The sequence below is a fragment of the Doryrhamphus excisus genome, chromosome 3, assembly GCF_030265055.1.
Source record: "Doryrhamphus excisus isolate RoL2022-K1 chromosome 3, RoL_Dexc_1.0, whole genome shotgun sequence".
NCBI classification, from domain to species: Eukaryota; Metazoa; Chordata; class Actinopteri; order Syngnathiformes; family Syngnathidae; genus Doryrhamphus; species Doryrhamphus excisus.
The window spans coordinates 11,923,505-11,942,930 of record NC_080468.1 but is presented as its reverse complement, the minus strand read 5'-3'; the positions used below and the strand labels follow the sequence as shown (position 1 = coordinate 11,942,930).

Sequence of the window (19,426 nt, the reverse complement as noted above, 5' to 3'; positions counted from 1 at the left end):
TAGGAAAATATTAAAATAATGTCGAATTTGACTTGTTTAGTATAGATTAAACTGCACCCGCAGTTCTTCATTTTCCTTCACCAATATACATACACTCTTGATCGAAATTGGAAGACCAGTTGTTGTAATTCATTCATTCATTCATTCATTTTTCCTCTCGAGGGTCGTGGGGGGTGCTGGAGCCTATCCCAGCTGTCTTCGGGCGAGAGGCGGGGTACACCCTGGACTGGTGGCCTGCCAATCATAGGGCACATATAGACAAACAACCATTCACACTCACATTCATACCTATGGACAATTTGGAGTCGCTAATTAACCTAGCATGTTTTTGGAATGTGGGAGGAAACTGGAAAAAACCCACGCATGCACAGGGAGAACATGCAAACTCCACACAGAGATGGCCAAGGGTGGAATAGAACCCTGGTCTCCTAGCTGTGGGGTCTGTGCGGTAACCACTCGACCAGACCGCCTGTTGTAATTCATTCGTTCATTCATTTATTTTCTACCGCTTTTTCCTCATGAGGGTCGCGGGGGGTGCTGGAGCCTATCCCAGCTGTCTTTGGGCGAGAGGCGGGGTACACCCTGGACTGGTGGCCAGCCAATCACAGGGCACATATAGACAAACAACCATTCACACTCACATTCATACCTATGGACAATTTGGAGTCGCCAATTAACCTAGCATTTTTTTGGAATGTGGGAGGAAACCGGAGTACCCAGAGAAAACCCACGCATGCACGGGGAGAACATACGTACAAACTCCACACAGAGATGGCCGAGGGTGGAATTGAACCCTGGTCTCCTAGCTGTGAGGTCTGCGCGCTAACCACTCGCACACCGTGCCGTATGTTGTAATTCTATTCTAAAATTTTTCAAAGCAAACAGTAAATTTGTTGAGTTCATTCTGTAATATTTTTCATCAAAATAGTAGTCATGCCAAAATGTCGTGTTGCTGCTGGATGTTCATAATATCCGAGTGATACTGTAAGTTTGTATTGTTTTCTAAAACAGTAAGATTTAAGACAACAATAGACAAAGACAGATGAACGCCCACCTTTCACTGATGACTACTTTGAATAAACACCATTACAAGTAGAATTTGTCTTGAAAGTACTGTATAAACACATTTTGATAAAGAATGCTATTCCGCCGGCGGAATAGTACCAGCTAAACACTAAACCCTATTTTACCATAGCGACAAGGCTGCAAAATACGGTAATAACACAGCGACCCCTTTATAGCCATTAATAAGACAATTTAAAACAATAATTGAAGGATAAGCAACTCCAGAGTAATTTACATTGACCATTCTGTGTTTTGAAGGCGACTAATCTTCATCTCCATATCATAAGACTTAAGTCCATGTTCTGCAAGTTCTCTATTTCATCTCAAAATGCTTTTACTCCACGAAAACTATTGACACATCGCTCAATTTTTTGCTAAAAATCACTTGAAATCACTAAAACCATTTGTATAGCTGAGAGGTGTTACTGTCCATTTTTTTGCCAATTTACCGTTCACTTTCTGAACAACGTAGAACATATTTAAGCGAAGTTGAGGTATGTAGAGCTTCAAAAGAAGCGTAAAGAAGAAATGGGAGTGAGACAAGAACATTTTTCAGTAAGTAATTTATTGCAAACAAGCATTAAAGTGAAGTTAAGTGTTCATCAGCTGATCAAACGTTGAGACCATCGCTACAAAAAACAACAACAACAACAAAAAAAAGAATACAATGTTGAAAAAATGATTCAGGAATTAACAAATATTCTCAATTGGGTTTAGATCAAGCGAACGGCTCAGGATAGTCCAAAAGTATGAGCTTATTCCTATGGAAGAAGTGCTTTTTCCAGAAGGCATTGAAGGCAACTGCAGCACTGTTTAGAACTCCATTACTACAAAGACAAGGGCCTTCAGTCATGAGGGATATCCACCTGCCATTTGACGCCCCTGCACAATCTGAAGCTCCATTGTTCCATTCATTCATTCATTCACGGGGGGGGTGCTTGAGCCTATCCCAGCTGTCTTCGGGCGAGAGGCGGGGTACACCCTGGACTGGTCGCCAGCCAATCACAGGGCACATATAGACAAACAACCATTCGCACTCACATTCATACCTAGCATGTTTTTGGAATGTGGGAGGAAACCGGAGTACCCGGAGAAAACCCACGCATGCACGGGGAGAACATGCAAACTCCACACAGAGATGGCCGAGGGTGGAATTGAACCCTGGTCTCCTAGCTGTGAGGTCTGCACGCTAACCACTCGTCCTCCGTGCCGCCTCTATTGTTCCATTGAAGTATTATTATGGCGCTTCTCTCGCAGTTGACATGTGATGGTTATTGGACTGAACTCAGAACCGGTAGCAACCTTTATTCCCGTGTCTCGAGACGGCCAGCCAATTGGATCAGTCGGTGGAATTGTTTGATCTTTTTTGTTCCGTAACCGTCAGGATTTTTGAAGAAGTTTCAAATAACTTGCGTCCAACGCAGCTCATAAATCCGAAGGAAAGGCTGTGGTCTTGAACTTTTGATCAGCTGATGAACAAATTATTTCACTTCAATGCTTGTTTGCTTACTCTATTTTTTTTCGTTTCACTCCCATGTTAGAACCTTTTTAAATTCCAACAGTGCAAAGTGTAAATTCTTGCAATTTTTTAACCGGTCTTAAAATTTTTGATCAGAGCGTATATATTACTGGTGAAAGGAACGGTAGGTCTTATAAATATGACCCCAAACCTCCCTATTTATGTATTTATGTAATCATAATATGCATGTACATACATACGTATGAACAGAGCAGTCCAGTCTATTAATAGGAGGGATTTCACCTTCTTCCTATCAATGACAATATTTGACATCACGCTTCTTTAAAAATGAGGTTCAAGTCCACACTGCGTGGACCAGCACAGTCCAGTGTCTCAAGCGTCAATGGGCCGAATCATCAGACGGACCGACTTCATGGAATAAAAACCTCCGCCATAGTCAGCCCAGAAGATCCCATCCTGGAATTTGCTTCTGTAGACGCCTCCGCTGTACCACACGCCGTTAAGATTGGCTTGGCCGCAAGCGTTGTACCACCAGCCTCCTTTGTGGAAATGGGCACAGTTACCTGCAAGGGAGAATGGGAATGCCAATAAGAAGAAATGTGTCATTCACTTGTCTCTTGTTCAAATGCATGGTTACTATTTCCTGTTTAAGCACTGCAGGAATGTAACCTCATGTATGTATTGGAATGACCGAAAAGGAAGCTAAAATGGAAGGAAATCCCAGCATCAATTCCTGAGTGTAAGAAGGTTCAGCAAGCCATAAAAAAATCGAAATTGATGCTGCATTCCATAAAACAGAGGAGTCAGGAATTTCCGACCCTGATTAAGAAAAGTGCTTTGGAGGTCTTACTTAATCTGACGTCACATGATAATGGTGGCACTAAAAGACCGTAAAAGATTACACATGAATACATTATCGCGGCCGTCAACCATGTTTTAATGTTACGTATGTAATACTGGAACTGGAGCTTGCCAGTAGTCTGCCTTAGATCTTCATATTAACTTCATTTTATGGCTGCATGGGGGTGGAGTGGTTAGTTCGCAGGCCTCACAGCTAGGAGACCCGAGTTCAATTCCACTCTCTGCCATCTCTGTGTGGAGTTTGCATGTTCTCCCCGTGCATGCGAGGTTAATTGGCGACTCCAAATTGTCCATAGGTATGAATGTGAGTGTGAATGGTTGTTTGTCTATATGTGCCCTGTGATTGGCTGGCGACCAGTCCAGGGTGTACCCAGCCTCTTGCCCGTAGACTGCTGGGATTTTATTCTAAACATGTATTAGTACTTTTATTGCATATTTGTTAACCTTTTGAGTGTCCAGTTGCTGTGTGATGATTTTAGCGTTCTTTCTACGGTGACACCGTGAATTAAACTGTTATATTGAGTAATGATGACCTGCAATTTCCGATGGGTTGACAAGCTCGTCGTGAGCTGGTGATTGACCTCTGACTTGAGAGTAAAGTAGCGCCGCATACACTGAAAATTACGGTAGGTAAATTTTTGTGTACAAATTATTATGAACAGAATTGAACAAAAAACTGGGATGGAACCGGCGCCCTCTGCCTTAAGAGGTAGCAGCTGTACCATTACACCACCAGGGACAAGTGAGTCAATTCTGCCATTCTACCAAATCAGTACATTGAAACATAAATATAATATTATAATATTGCTCCCTTGCCACTCAAAAGGTACGTAAGAAATATACAAGATGAGTACCAATACGAGTTTAGAATGAAAAAAACAACTGTTTTAACAGCTTCTCATTTTGCGTTTCTTCCCAGCAAAGCATTTCATTGGCTATGGCTTTTATTCTAAAAGTGTATTAGTACTTTTATTGTGTATTTCTTACCTACATTTTGAGTGTCCAGTTACTGTGTGATGATTTTAGCGTTCTTTTTATGGTGACACTGTGAGTTAAACTGTTATATTGAGTAATGATGACCTGCAATTTCCGATCGGTTGACAAGCTCATCGTGAAGTCATGATTGACCTCTGACTCGAGAGTAAAGTCGCGGCGCATACACCAAAAATTACGGTAGGTCAATTTATGGGTACAAATTATTATTAACAGAATTGAACAAAAAACTGGGATGGAACCGGCACCCTCTGCCTTAACAGGTAGCAGCTGTACCATTACACCACCAGGGACAAGTGAGTCAATTCTGCCATTCTACCAAATTAGTACATTGAAACGTAAATATAATCCAAACAACAAGAAAGGTCAATGTCTACCTGAGAAGGCGTCCTTGTCCCGATCCAGAGTAGTGAACTGTTTGCCATTGTGGCTGCTGAGGGAGTCGCCAGCGTTGCCCCGATACGTGCCCAATCTCAGTCGGTAGCCCTCACTCTCGGGCTCCAGGTGGAAACTGCTGTACTGAGCGTAGACCTTCTTCCCCATCCAGTCCTCCAACTCCACCTGTAGCTTGTAGTCACCCTGACGCCCCAGCTTGTAGATGCCTTCCAGACCGAGCCAATACTCCCCGTCGATGTTCCCAAAACCGCTCTGGAGGAAGATTAAAAGGAAGGTTGCACAAAGATGATAGAAAATGATGTATATTGCTTGTATAAGGATGTTTGTTATGATTCTAGAAGTTCAAATGTAACGTTTCATTGACATATGACATTTTTTCTTGAATATTTCAACTGACATTATTATTTTTCCTCATTGGTTTATGAGTCTATTCACGTAAAATAGCAACTTTTATAAATCTTTACAATACAATAATTTTTGCTTCATATTTTAACTTAATTCTCCCATTTTATTCAATTTCTGCTGTTGTTTTTATAGACATTAAAACTATTTCAACTGTGAAATTTTCTTCTTGTAATTATCACTTTGTTGCCATAATGTTTTGACTTCATCCTCGTAACATTATAACTTTTTTATAAGAAAAAACTTTTTTACTAACTTATTTGTTGTTATGGTTGTGTGTCATATTTCTTAATATTTCATATTTATTTATTTCATATTTATATTTTTTTCCTCATGTGAAATTATGACTTTTTTTCATTAGATTAATTTTTTTTTGTTATTTTACTTTATTTTATTACTGCTGATTTTTCAATTTTTGCTGTTTTTTGTTATTATATTTTTAGAATGTGCCACTGATCCGCACTTGATTTGTTTGTTTTTGACACTTTTCTTATGTTTGAGAACATTCGTGCAAAATATGTCGACAAGTAATGCTGGAAAATATGCATCAGTCCTCAGTAAACCGGGTCCAGTCCAATCCCGCGGACCTCATCAATCACAAATGGGAACACTGACTTGGGCGTTTGCGTTTGTGACTAACCATGAACGATGTCTGCGTCTGGCCATGTGCCTCCAGAACACTTTACTCAGTCGAGATGCTTGAGGTTTGCAGCAACTGTGGATTAACGAAGTAAGCCAACCTATGATGAATGACTGAGAGTTTCATTCCGGGGGTGGGGGGCCTCCCCACTCGGGCTGCGTGTGTGCTTATGGCGGCTTTGCGGGAGATCACGGCGGCACATCAATGTCAAATGGAGCAATTTAGCTCCCACTTTGACATTTTCTTACTGAATAGAACACAGAATGGCTAACCGAGTTTACCGGCAGTGACAAACTCCACCTATTCCTCACAGACCTTGATGAGAGGGTTTCCGTGTAGCGGTACGCACTAAGCCAAAGCAGCCCTCCATCCAGGAAGGCACCGCAGTAGTAGCGGTTTTGGAAAGAAACCCCTACAGATTGAGCTGTGGAACATATCTTTGCAGTGGGCCATCTAAGGTTTCATGATGGAAATCTCAACCTAAAAAAGCACACTGCTGACACGGCACTATATTTTACAATGAAAACACAAGGACCGTGACCTATAGGAAATAGTCCCCCCCCCCCCAACAAGGTTCCTGTGGGTCCTATAAGGAAGCACTGTTATCTCTGGATGATGTATTCTGAGGTTGGGGAAGCCCACCTTGTAATTTTCCCAGTTCCTGAAGAAGTTAACCGAGCCGTCTTTCCTCATCTGGATGACAGTCCAGCCTCCGTTGTCCATGTCCTGCTCACACCAAACCTGCAGGGACCTCTCGGTCTCGTCCGGTTTGATCAGGTACATCCCGCTGGCGATGTGGCCGGCCTCTTGAGCCTCCAGACAGTCTCTGAATGGACCTTTAGGGCAAAACCAACAGGATAATGGGAAAATAATAAACAAAATAATACTTTGTAATGTAATTGCATTATACATTTGACCAAAGAGATGATAGTGTAGAGTTTTTAAAACCAACAACCTTTATTTGTAGTTGCTATTAAGACGTTAAATGTGATTTTGAGCGTTCTTTGTAAGATGACACCTTTTGGGTGTTAAGTTGCTGTGTAATGATTTTAGCACGTTTTAAGTTTCCTCATAGCTTGTGATTGGCTCCTACCAAAGAAGGAGTTACCGTTGCAAGTGGCACAGTATTTCAACGATTAGTAGTAGTTCTGAAGTATAGAAGATGTCACAAGATGTCGTAAATGTTGCAATGTTACAAGTTTATACCCCGGAAATTACAGTATCATGTTGTTTGTTGAATTAATTTTGATGTCAATTTTAATGACAATGTTAAATACTTCAGATAAATTTAAATTCACTGCTTTAGATACTGTGTACTCATTACTTTAATTAAAAAATGGTCTCAAAATAATGTTGACATTATAATTTATCGTGTGACAAGCCAGCGCTACGCCGTTGAGTGTTCTTTGTAAGATGACACCTTTTGGGTGTTAAGTTGTTGTGTGATGATTTTAGCACGTTTTAAGTTTCCTCATAGCTTGTGATTGGCTCCTACCAAAGAAGGAGCTACCGTTTCCTCACTGACTTGCGAGTGGCACAGTATTTCAACGATTAGTAGTAGTTGTCGTAAATGTCGTAATGTTAAGAGTTTATACCCCAGAAATTACAGTATCATATTTGTTGAATTCATTTTGATGACAATTTTAACAACAATGTTAAATACTTCTGATAAATTTAAATTCACTGCTTTAGATACTGTGTACTCATGTTGACATTATAATTTATCGTGTCATCGTGACAAGCTAGCGCTACGCCGTCTCTTCCAGCAAAACTCAATCAATTAAAAAACTAACAAAAAAAAACTAACAAAAAAATTAAACTATGTTCGGAAAGCAGGAAGTGAACAAATGTAACAGTTACTGATTGTAAAAATACCAGATTGAGAGGGGTAGGATTTAATAAGCGTTGCTTCTTCCTACTCCTTTTGGACATGTGGAACTGTGAACTGATTATGTGATGCACTCAATTGTAATCTGATGCATGTTCAAATGAAATTAAACCACTACCATTACCATTTGTGTGTTATACTCACTTATGTATGTAGTATAACAAACTGAAACACGACAGTAAAAGGCTGGGTATATATCAATATGATATCAAAATTAGAGATGACATAGAAGGAGTGGCTCCAATGTTTTTGCTTTACTAGCCACTTTTTATGACCGTTGCTGCAAGACACTGCCGTAGATGGTGAAATCGTAAAAAAAATTTTTTTTACTCCAAGTTGATGGAGTAATAGAAAGCACATTTATCGAGGTTTGTGCTGCAAAATGTCTGAGAAAAACACAGGAAAGAGGGGCTAATTAGGTCAGCTTCTAATTAATTAGCGGCCCTCAGTCTTGTATATGTCTGCTTTTCATCAAGATATTTCCTTAAACCTCGGGATTTTAAATTGCAATCACGTGTGCCGCAGTCAACAGGAAAGTCACCCCGGCCCGGCTAATGATATAATAGCGACATAAAGGTATACTGCCTGTTGACTTTATGAAGTATTAATCACTGGATTTGGTAACCCTGAGGCGCTTTGTGGTTTGCACCCATCGTGCCAGTCTGGGTTCGGTCCACGTCTGCAATGCAATGGAACAGTCTGGTAACGGATCATTTCCATATACAGCTGCACTGAAACCTTACACACTTTATTATTCTTGGGTGAGGGGTGGGCTAAATGTGCGAGGAATTTCTGTTGATGAGCAAAATCGGGCTTGCGAGGTGTTTTTTTTTTTTTTTTTTTTTCTTTGCTTTGCTTTAAGTCCCCAGCCTCCGTTCAGACATTACAGCATTTTTGTTTCCATTCTGGTGTTTGCTCTTTCTGTCGAGCAAGGAGTGGTGCTGCAGCTGAATGTTCAGATTTTAACCTTTGAAAACAGGGCCGTGGGACCACCTGCAGCTGCACTCCAAGTGAGTGGTATAATGTTGTTATGGTTGACCTGCAAAGTGGTGAATGCCCTGCAAATGAATGAATAAATCCATAGAAATGTATGGATCCTGTATTTGCATGTTTATAGTGCTCACTTGCTACATGCTACATCATTATACTTTGATGGTCATACAGCGGAACCACCAAATTCAAACGCCTCTAAAGTGGTCCAAGTATGAAGTTCGCGGAAAAAATTATCTTAAAACTTTTTTATCGCAGCATGAAAATTGAAAAATCAGCAGTAATATAACAAGCGTAAAGTCAAAATATAAACAAAAATAATCTAAAAAGGAACTTTCATAATTTTATGAGAATAATGTCATAATGTTATGAGGAAAAATAACACCATTTTAGTTGCATAATGTTGAAACATTCAAGATATATATTTTTTAAGCCGTAATATGATGAGCAACAACACACCAAAACGACAAATAAATATAACGTTTTGGGAAATTAGGTGCCAAAAAAAGTTATAATTTGTCAACATATTATGGCAAAAAATATTTTAATATTGGAAAATGTGAAAAAAAAAACAGTTGTAATTTTACAAGAATAAAGTCAAAGTATTACAAGTAAGAAATTGAATTCTAACCACAAAAAAGTCTGAATATGAGTATAAGAATATGTGAATAAATACTGCAATATTTTTTACATAGATTTAAAATTTAGTCGGAATATTATGAGAAACAAAAAAAATTAAATAAAGTTGTAATGTCTGCAGTTTTAGCTTGGGGAAAAAGTCCAAGAATTATGGGAATAAAGACATAATATTCCCAATTTAAAATATATGAAGACTCTACAAGAAGAAAGTTAAAATATTTGGAAAATGTAAAAAAAATGCAGATATAAATATGGAAATATTTGGAAAATAAAAAAAAAACATAAAAACTTGGGGGAAAATGAGCAAAGAATGAAGTTGATACTAAAGCTTTTTCCCCCTATATCAAAAAAGCTGAGATGCATTTAAAAAAAATACATAACCGTCAATCAAATGAAGCATTCACACCTACCAACGAGTCCAATGAACCTAATCTGACTGCAAAAGCATTCGGAGAAGACGCAAACTCCACATGGAGAGGTCACAGCTGCTCTCAAACCCAGGACCACCTGGCTCTGCGGCAGACGTGCTAACCACATTTCCACTATGCTTCCCAATATCAACAATACAATTAAATAAATATGAATTACATAACCCGTAAGTGAATTTTACCAAAGAAATACAAACGTAAATACACACTATACGATACTTGTATACTATAAATAGCCATAAGTTGACATTCATTTGACAATTCATTGTTTTGTCATTGGCCCAGAGAAGCTTGCCTAGTGGGCAGCTTTTTGAATTATCAAAAAGCCACAAAAAGTCTAAATAAAGCAAAGCATGGGAACAGAGTTAGACCTCTGACGCTTGCCGAGTTGGAGTCTCGTAAAATCGAGGGCGTCAACACAAAACGGTGGTTCAGATTCTCAAGTTGAAGCGACTTCAGAGGGGCACATCTTCCCCCGAAAATACAGGTTATGTTCCAGAACTTCCACAAATCACGAAGGGGCTATCGTGTGGCATCACGAGGGACAAAACAGGACACAATGCGTCTACTTTGCTGTGATTGAGGGCTCCCGAGGACATCCGGAGAGCAGCCGAACCCCACTTTAAAATTTTGTCGATATAGGCGTTTATGTTCCATAACTTCCACAAATTCCTGTATCACGAAGCGCGGGGGGGGGGGGAATTCCTGCTGTCATGTGGCGTCATGAGAGACAAAACACAACACAATGCGCCTACTTCGAGGTAGACCCACTTCAGGTAGACCCACTGATTGTGGTGGAAAAAGGCTATGAGCAACTCCAGACATCTTGTAACACTCTGCTACATGGATGACACTGATAAATGATTACTTTCAGCTTGCTCTTCTGACCCCTTCAACATAACGAAGAAAGGCTTTAGCAAAATAACCATAAAATGCAGAACATTTGGACCCTTGACTAGAAGTTCTAACCTTGGAGACCTTATCATCATCATTTCTGTGGCGACTAACTCACCTTCAGCACTAAAGTTTGTCTGAGGAGGTTTCTGGACTTCCATCGTGTTACTTGTGTGTGACGGTCCAGACCGAGAGCCCCTTTTCACGGACAAACCCCTCACTGTTATGCCCCCGCATCTCATTGGTGAAACGTGGCACATTAACGGGAATATTTTCATGGGAGGGCCCAGTGGTGCAGAGGACACAATGCGCCTACTTCGCTGTGATTGATCACACTCCAAAGGGCTCCCGAGGACTTCCGGAGAGCAGCCGAACCCCATTTTATAATTTTGTCGATATTGGAGTTGATAATAAATGTGGTCATTACATGTTGTTTGCGGGACTACCCATGTTTTAAAAAAAATCGGGTAGACCCACTGATTGTGTTGGAAAAAGGCTATGAGCAACTCCAGACATCTCTTCTGACCCTTCAACATGACCATAAATAACCATAAAATGCAGAACATTTGGACCCTTGACTAGAGACCTTATCATCATCATTTCTGTGGCAACTAACTCACCTTCAGCACTAAAGTTTGTCTGAGGAGGTTTCTGGACTTCCATCGTGCCACTTGTGGGTGACGGTCCAGACCGAGAGCCCCTTTTCACGGACAAACCCCCCACTGTTATCTCCCTGGATCTCATTGGTGAAACGTGGCACATTAACGGGAATATTTTCGGGCACCACTTGCACCATGGGAGGGCCCAGTGGTGCAGAGGACACAATGCGCCTACTGCACTGTGATTGATCACACTCCGAAGGGCTCCCGAGGACTTCCGGAGAGCAGCCGAACCCCACTTTATAATTTTGTCGGTATAGGAGTTGATAATAAATGTGGTCATGACATGTTGTTTGCGGGACTACTCATGTTTACAAAAAAAAATCGGGTAGACCCACTGATTGTGTTGGAAAAAGGCTATGAGCAACTCCAGACATCTCTTCTGACCCTTCAACATGACCAAGACAGGCTTCAGCAAAATAACCATAAAATGCAGAACATTGGACCTTTGACTAGAGACCTTGTCATCATCATTTCTGGGGCGACTAACTCACCTTCAGCACTAAAGTTTGTCTGAGGAGGTTTCTGGACTTCCATCGTGCCACTTGTGGGTGACGGTCCAGACCGAGAGCCCCTTTCACGAACAAACCCCCCACTGTTATCCCCCCGGATCTCATTGGTGAAACGTGGCACATTAACAGGAATATTTTCATGGGAGGGCCCAGTGGTGCAGAGGACACAATGCGCCGACTTCGCTGTGATTGATCAAACTCCAAAGGGCTCCCGAGGACTTCCAGAGAGCAGCCGAACCCCACTTTATAATTTTGTCGATATAGGAGTTGATAATAAATGTGGTCATTACATCTTGTTTGCGGGAGTACTCATGTTTACAAAAAAAAGATCGGGTAGACCCACTGATTGTGTTGGAAAAAGGCTATGAGCAACTCCAGACATCTCTTCTGACCCTTCAACATGACCCTAAATAACCATAAAATGCAGAACATTTGGACCCTTGACTAGAGACCTTATCATCATCATTTCTGTGGCGATTAACTCACCTTCAGCACTAAAGTTTGTCTGAGGAGGTTTCTGGACTTCCATCGTGCCACTTGTGGGTGACGGTCCAGACCGAGAGCCCCTTTCACGGACAAACCCCCCACTGTTATCTCCCCGGATCTCATTGGTGAAACGTGGCACATTGACGGGAATATTTTCGGGCACCACCTGCACCATGGGAGGGCCCAGCGGCGGCGGCTCTTGTCTGCGATCGTGCATCTTCATACAAGTTTCTTCCAGAGCTCCAATGACCACTGACTGGTTGTTGACTATTGCTGATAGGGCAGCGTATTTGGCCTCCAGGTCCTTGTAGCGGGAGGACAGGCGCAGTGACTCAGCGGTGGCATTAAGGATGCGTGTCTCCAACTGAGCCAGCTCCAGTGAGTTGTCCCTCTTCCTGATGATTTCGTGCAGCAGTTGCATGTAGAGCTGGGTCACCCTGGAATTCATGTTCCTGCTCTCTTTCCTCAGCAGCTTCATCTCATTCACCAGGTTGCCGTCCACATCCACTACCAACTTCAGCGTCTCCATCTCCCGTCTTTGCCTGGACAGAAGATCCCGCACCGCAGCCACGTCAAGGCGCGTCACTCTGTCTTTGTCAGGGACGGGACCTCGAGCCGCGCAGATGGGGCCCGTGATCTTCTGCTCAGGAACCAGGAAGGTGTAGGAGCACCTTTTATTTTCTCCATTTGCCTCCGGAGCTCTTCGAGTCCGAGAGAGGATGGGGTTCTTGGTGAAGGCTTCACTGTTGCTCCAGAGGGACAAACCAAAGAGAGTAAACAAGCTCCACATTCCGGGTCCCATGGCTTCTCTCTCTATTTATCACCACTTCTGTGAACAAAGAATACAGAATATTTTATTTGATGTTTTTGTTGATTTATTGTTTAGAACTTCCAGCCAAAGCAAAATGTATATCTTATGTATGTATGTGTGTCACTCAGACCCAAGGCCACTGGTTGCTATTTCTCATAAATATTCAAGCACTGTCATTTTCATAAAATGCCTGAGGTTTTCCTAAAACCGACTGGCCGCTGAATAAAGGCTACTAACTGATGACTACAAATCAAACTATGAACAAAAACATGCAGACCGAACTGAAAGACACTTTGCTTAGGCCTCTTATGGGAACAGTTGAGGGAAGACGTCTGTCCCAGTGCACAAACTAGGGTCTATAAACACTGACATTTGACCTGAAGGCATGCACAGCCTGCTAATATGTACACAGTAAAACGTCTTAAATGATGATTGTAAGATTATATGTTTATAATCTTACAATAATTTCATGATTATATGGTTTATTTGGTTTACAGGCTCATAACTATAAAATGCACTAATTATCCACAGAGCCATGTAAGAAGAGCAGCACTCATTGAGCACAAAATATAGCAGAACCTTGGTTAGCAGAACCCATCCATCCATATATTTTCTATGCCACTAATTGTCACTAGGGTCACGGGTATGCTGGAGCCTATCCCAGCTGTTTTTGGGCGAGAGGTGAGGGTACACAGCACATATAGACAAACAACCATTCACACTCACATTCATACCTATGGACAATTTGGAGTCGCCAATTAACCTAGCATGTTTTTGGAATGTGGGAGGAAACCGGAGTACCCGGAGAAAACCCAGATCTTCTCGAACTCCTGACTGTGTGGCCTACATGCTAACCACTCGTCCATCGTCCATTGCCGGGTTAGCAGACAATTGGACTGTTCATTTTGGTTTCTATTTTGTCTAAGATGTTCTTCATATGGGCTGCACTGCGCTTTTCCTCACGAGGGTCACGGGGGTGCTGGAGCCTATCCCAGCTGTCTTCAGGGCGAGAGGCGGAGTACACCCTGGACTGGTGGCCAGCCAATCACAGGGCACATATAGACAAACAACCATTCACACTCACATTCATACCTATGGACAATTTGGAGTCGCCAATTAACCTAGCATGTTTTTGGAATGTGGGAGGAAACCGGAGTACCCGGAGAAAACCCACGCATGCACGGGGAGAACATGCAAACTCCAAACAGAGATGGCCAAGGGTGGAATTGAACTCGGGTCTTCTAGCTGTGAGGTCTGCGCGCTAACCACTTGACCGCCATGCCGCCCACAGTAGTTTTCCTGTTTTAAAAAAATGTTTTATTTTATTTATTTTTTTCTGTTATTTTATTATTTTTTCTTGTTTTTTTCTTAATTAATTAATTTAAAAATTATTATTCTTTTTTTTAGAATGTGTTGAGGGCCAGTTTGGACACCGCTTATATAAACAAACTCAATAGCTCTGGCTGATGTAAATAAAAAACACTTCTTCCCAGAAAAGGGGCAGCTCTTTTTACATCAGATGTGTATTTTTCAATCATCTTGTGGTCATTTAGTTCAATTTCCTACCACACTACCGGAAGACTGCACTGTAGTGAAGATGTGAAGGATATATCCTTGCTATACTTGCTAACTGCAAGGTCAGTCTAAAAGTGAAAAGACTTCCCTTCTGCTCTTGGAAGCACGGAGCGTCTGGTTGACTTGTGGTGGAGTAGGAGCCATGACACCCACCCACCATACATCAGTTATATTTCCAGAGTATTCACTTGTGGGTTTAATTGTAACCCCTTGCCAGGTGTCTGGGTGTGTTCTAGTGCTTTTTAATACGTCTGTCGATCTGTAGCCTATACCTGCACTGCATGATTTAGCATGCTGATGAAAAATGAATATCAGAAAATAGTCCCTTGTGGATGTAATAAAATTTATTGAGCTCCTCTGACTACTTTCAAAGTGTGTTATCCCTTCTTGGATGGAAAAAAATGAGAAATTGTGTGAGAAATGAAGGATATTGATGGGTTTCAGAAGCAGCAGCAGGAGGAGCTGTCACCGATTTATGAGTGCTGTTTTATTGAGCCGACTTTTGGCAGGAGAACACGTGTGTGGGGGTTCTTATTGGTCTTGACAGGATATCAAATGGAGAAGCTGTGGGTGACGTTCAAGTGTCTGAAAAGTAAAAGATGCTTGTCTCCGTCTTCAATAAGCAGGCTTGGCTCCGTAAGTGGGCCTGTATGGGGAGCCAGCTTTGAGCTGATTTTGGCACAGCGGCGGGCCGCAGCCATCCAGAAGGTCGTCTTGCGACTCCGGCCAAGGTTATAAAATGGTCTCAAACACGTGGCGCACGGGCCAAATGTGGCCCGCAGGACACTAGTTTGAGGCCCCCGCCTTGATATGAAAGTTTAATGTTAGTGCGGCCCGTGCAAGTTTGATATGGATGCTGTATGGTATCATGTACCCAGAAAAAAAATTATTACATTTGATTAATGTTCATGTTAAAGGTTAAATAACTGTTAATAGTTATCCTCCCTATCCGTGTGGAAGTGGTAAGTTTTTGGCTGTTTAAGTTTAAAGGAAATAACTTGAAGGGTACCGTTTAGGTCGCTAGCTCTCTAGTTTGCAAGTTAGCATGTGTCTGAAGACCCTGCAGTTGCGCAATATGTTAAAAAAAAGAGTATAAATGTGACTATAGTCGTGTTTTGTCATGTTTACAGGGCTCTAATAATGCTTTGTTAATTTGAATCTGAAAAAAATAATTTGTGGCGGCACGGTGGTCTAGGGGTTAGCGCGCAGACCTCACAGCTAGGAGACCAGGGTTCAATTCCACCGTCGGCCATCTCTGTGTGGAGTTTGCATGTTCTCCCCGTGCATGCGTGGGTTTTCTCTGAGTACCCCGGTTTCCTCCCACATTCCAAAAACATGCTAGCGACTCCATTGGCGACATTGGCGACTCCAAATTGTCCATAGGTATGAATGTGAGTGTGAATGGTTGTTTGTCTATATGTGCCCTGTGATTGGCTGGCAACCAGTCCAGGGTGTACCCCGCCTCTCGCCCGAAGACAGCTGGGATAGGCTCCAGCACCCCCCACGACCCTCGTGAGGAAAAGCGGTCGAAAATGAATGAATGAATGAAAAATAATTTGTCTACCCACCAACTATATGTGCTTTTTTAAGTTTGTATTATTTGCCGTTTTATTATTATTATTAGATTTATTTATTTATTACTGATTGATTGGTTTTCTTTATTCTTGATTTGTTTATTTATTTTTCATCTTATTTTGTGTAGAAAAATAAAAAGTAAGATATTTGAGAACAGTGGAATGTTTTATCAGAGCTTTTCTTGTAGAAAATTGGAACTAAATTTTTTAAAATTTTTTTTAAAAATGTTAAATTTTTTTGTTTTTAATAAATGCGTTTTTTGTTTTTTTTTTTGTTTTTTTTGTTTTTAGAAAACCTGATTCGGCCCAGTCTCACCCAGACCGGAGCTCCAGTGGCCCCCAAGTAAATTAAATTTGAGACCCCTGCTGTCCGACCTACTTCTCAGTGGAGCGCATTAACTCCAACAAGTGGTTATCACAAATGCCAGAAAAGGCACAATAAATAACCCAGGAGGTTGCGATGGATAATTCCTGTGGTGTTCTCTGATGAGTCGGTACCACAGTTAATGGGACAGATCCCAAAGTTGAAACCGCTGCTCGAGCAGAATAATGCTCTTTTGTCGACATCACTGGAAAAATATGCTCACAAGTTTTTGTGTGTGGTTTAAATCACAATAACTCAGAGAAAGGCTGTTATATATGCTACACAATCTGCTGCTTGTTGCATGGCGTTAGGAGGAGCCATCTGAGGGGAAAGGAAAAGACACTTTAAGGAAAATGGGCCACGTGTCAAAGCCTTGAAACGCCTTGGCACTGTCAGTCACTTCATTTCACCCACAGGGTATTTTTTTTCCCCGTCTTTCTCTAATCACCGCTCGTCTCCCTCGATTGCTTGGTCTCTCCGCAATTGGCCCGTCTGCTCGTCTCCGAGCTCCTAATACGAATCTTACAAGCAGGAGTGACAGTGTTTACACAGAGGCTCGTCAATGCAGGCCTGTGGATCTCATTCATCGGCCTCCTGGCTGTCAATCAACGCTGCACGAGCCAGCAGCGGCTGACGTTTTCTTTGTTGACCTATTGAAAGTCACTTTTCACCACCTCAGCCGGGATTTTGGAAATAAATATTCCAAATAGAGGATGTTCCTTCAAGCCAACTGACCTTACATCAAGTTCAGAAATTGATATTACTTTTCAGGGAATACTGTTTTTCCCATCAAAAACATCCCTGTCTTGAGGTTACATGTACTGTGCCAATTAGCCCACTTTTTTTTTGTGGGTGGGGGAGTGGGGGGGAACAGACGGAACTCATCAGAGTGTCTGTTTAGGTCCTGAGGGATGACACACTAGCTTTGTGTATACTGTTTATACTCAGGAGCTCCATGATCATACAATTCTAAACATGGTTCCATACAGCACAGAGCAAAACTCTGCATTTTTTCCTTTTATTACACAACGGTACACCCCCCTTTTTTAGGCGAGTGGCAAAAACTCATGAGTAATTGATACGCCCGTAAAAATGTCTATTTTTAACACACGGCTCGCTCTCCCTCCCCCTCCAAACCCTCCTTCTAGCTTGACGTTAACGGATATAAACATATTAGATTAGAACCAGCTCCAGAACTTCTTCCTTATATACCTCACATATTTATTAAACATATTTTAAAGTATAACATATATAGGTACTGAAGGATAATGTAAATTGATCCATGAACAGATGAAATTGGATTCATGGTGTAGAAGTTATAAATAAGTTTCACACAAACAGGGGTCACTGAAGCTATACAGGTCAAATAGGGGTCAAATAATACACAAAAAATGATTTTGAGTATTCTAAATATGTATAAAAAATGAATATATACAACATTTTAGTGTTGATGGAAGTGCTTCTGAGTTCCCAGCATGCTTTGCGGCACTTGTTTGGTTGTCCTATGTGTGTCGTGTAATGTTGTGTTGTCATTTTTGTGTTTGCAATGTTGGCTATTGCCTCCACAATTAAAGATCATAATGGCCATATTAATATTTAACATTGATGTGAAGTCGAGGGCCAATTTGCTGCATTACAGGAACTATGGTGCCTTCAAGGACTGCCAAATAAAGTGCGAAATCTCAATGTTTCAGCAAAAAAACCCATAATCAATACTGTGTATTTTCGGATTTAGGGTAAATGAGGAAAAAACAGGCAATTTTTTAGAGATTAATTAATTAATTAATCCTTAGAGATTAAATAAAATCTCACCTCTCTCAGTTCGGGTCAGTCAGTCGTCCACGAGACACAGCTTGACAGGTCCAGGTCTGTGTTTCAGCTGTGTTGAGGTTTCATTCCCTCCATGCTGTCCTTGCTCTCATTGAGAATAAAGGGCCGGCACGGAGCTGCAGCACAAGCCAACCCGGCCCCGGTAGGAGAACACCAACAGAGGGTGGTCCATGTGCAAAAAGAGGGAGGCTGATGGTTTGATTTTCTCCGTAGTTTGCAGAAAAAAAGGAAGCTTGGCCCTGCCTTCTTTCACTGATGTCATGCAAAGTGTCACAAAGACCGATACACCCCTTCTCAGATAACCACAATTGGTTAAATTTAAAGTCCTGATGTCATTTTTTTTTTTAAACCTCTGTTCTCATGCGTGCATTTTTTTTTTATTGTTTTACTCAAACCTAATCCACTGCATGATTTTGACAGTCCAGCAGTTTAGGATGATCATCAGTGGTCTGTTTTAGATTCGTCTTCCCCTGTCGATGGTGTGTGTGTACGAGCCAAAAGCAATTGGCAGCTGTGTTTATTTGCTTATGAAGACAACGTGCAGCGGGTTGCAGCCCCTTGAGCAAAATGTTTTGAAATGAGACGCAATTGATGCATGGAGACGGTCTGCACAAGGAGACATGTTTAAACCAAATGGGAGGACAGTTTTGCTTATCGCATTCAAGAGGGGATGTTTTTGTTTTTGGAGAGTGTGATAGCATAGACCTGTGTTTATGTGTGTGTGACTGAGAATGATTGACGGGTGGTAATGGAGGTGATTCTTTTAGGTCAATTCATTTAATCATCCTGGTCAGGGTAGCAGGGAGCTGGAAGTCATCTGCTACAGTCATCCCTCGTTTATCGGGGTTAATTGTTTCACGGTTAATAAATTGAATATTTTTATATTCATAGCGGAAAAAACACGTTTATGTATGCTTTGTTTGTAAACATTATTAGAGC

At 41.5% G+C, this 19,426-nt stretch overlaps 1 protein-coding gene across 1 annotated transcript; it reads right to left on the bottom strand.

Annotated features, from left to right (window-relative positions):
* Positions 1-490: 490 nt before the first annotated feature.
* On the bottom strand, positions 491-18,651 carry LOC131125492 (angiopoietin-related protein 1-like). Its single transcript, XM_058067101.1, has 5 exons — positions 18,470-18,651; positions 12,334-13,162; positions 6,480-6,673; positions 4,777-5,047; positions 491-3,108 (listed from the first exon to the last, which is right to left on the bottom strand). The coding sequence occupies exons 2-5, from the start codon at positions 13,133-13,135 to the stop codon at positions 2,918-2,920; spliced, it is 1,458 nt and encodes a 485-aa protein (XP_057923084.1). The 5' UTR covers positions 13,136-13,162; positions 18,470-18,651; the 3' UTR covers positions 491-2,917.
* Between the last annotated feature and the right edge of the window lie 775 nt (positions 18,652-19,426).

Bases quoted from the DNA above. Each gene is read 5' to 3' on its own strand.
- LOC131125492 (XM_058067101.1), bottom strand. From the start codon at position 13,135: ATGGGACCCGGAATGTGGAGCTTGTTTACTCTCTTTGGTTTGTCCCTC. The intron at 5,048-6,479 runs GTGGGCTTCCCC...ATCTTCCTCCAG, and splicing joins GGAACTGGGAAAATTACAAG to AGCGGTTTTGGGAACATCGA. The intron at 3,109-4,776 runs GTAGACATTGAC...TCTCCCTTGCAG, and splicing joins GGACAAGGACGCCTTCTCAG to GTAACTGTGCCCATTTCCAC.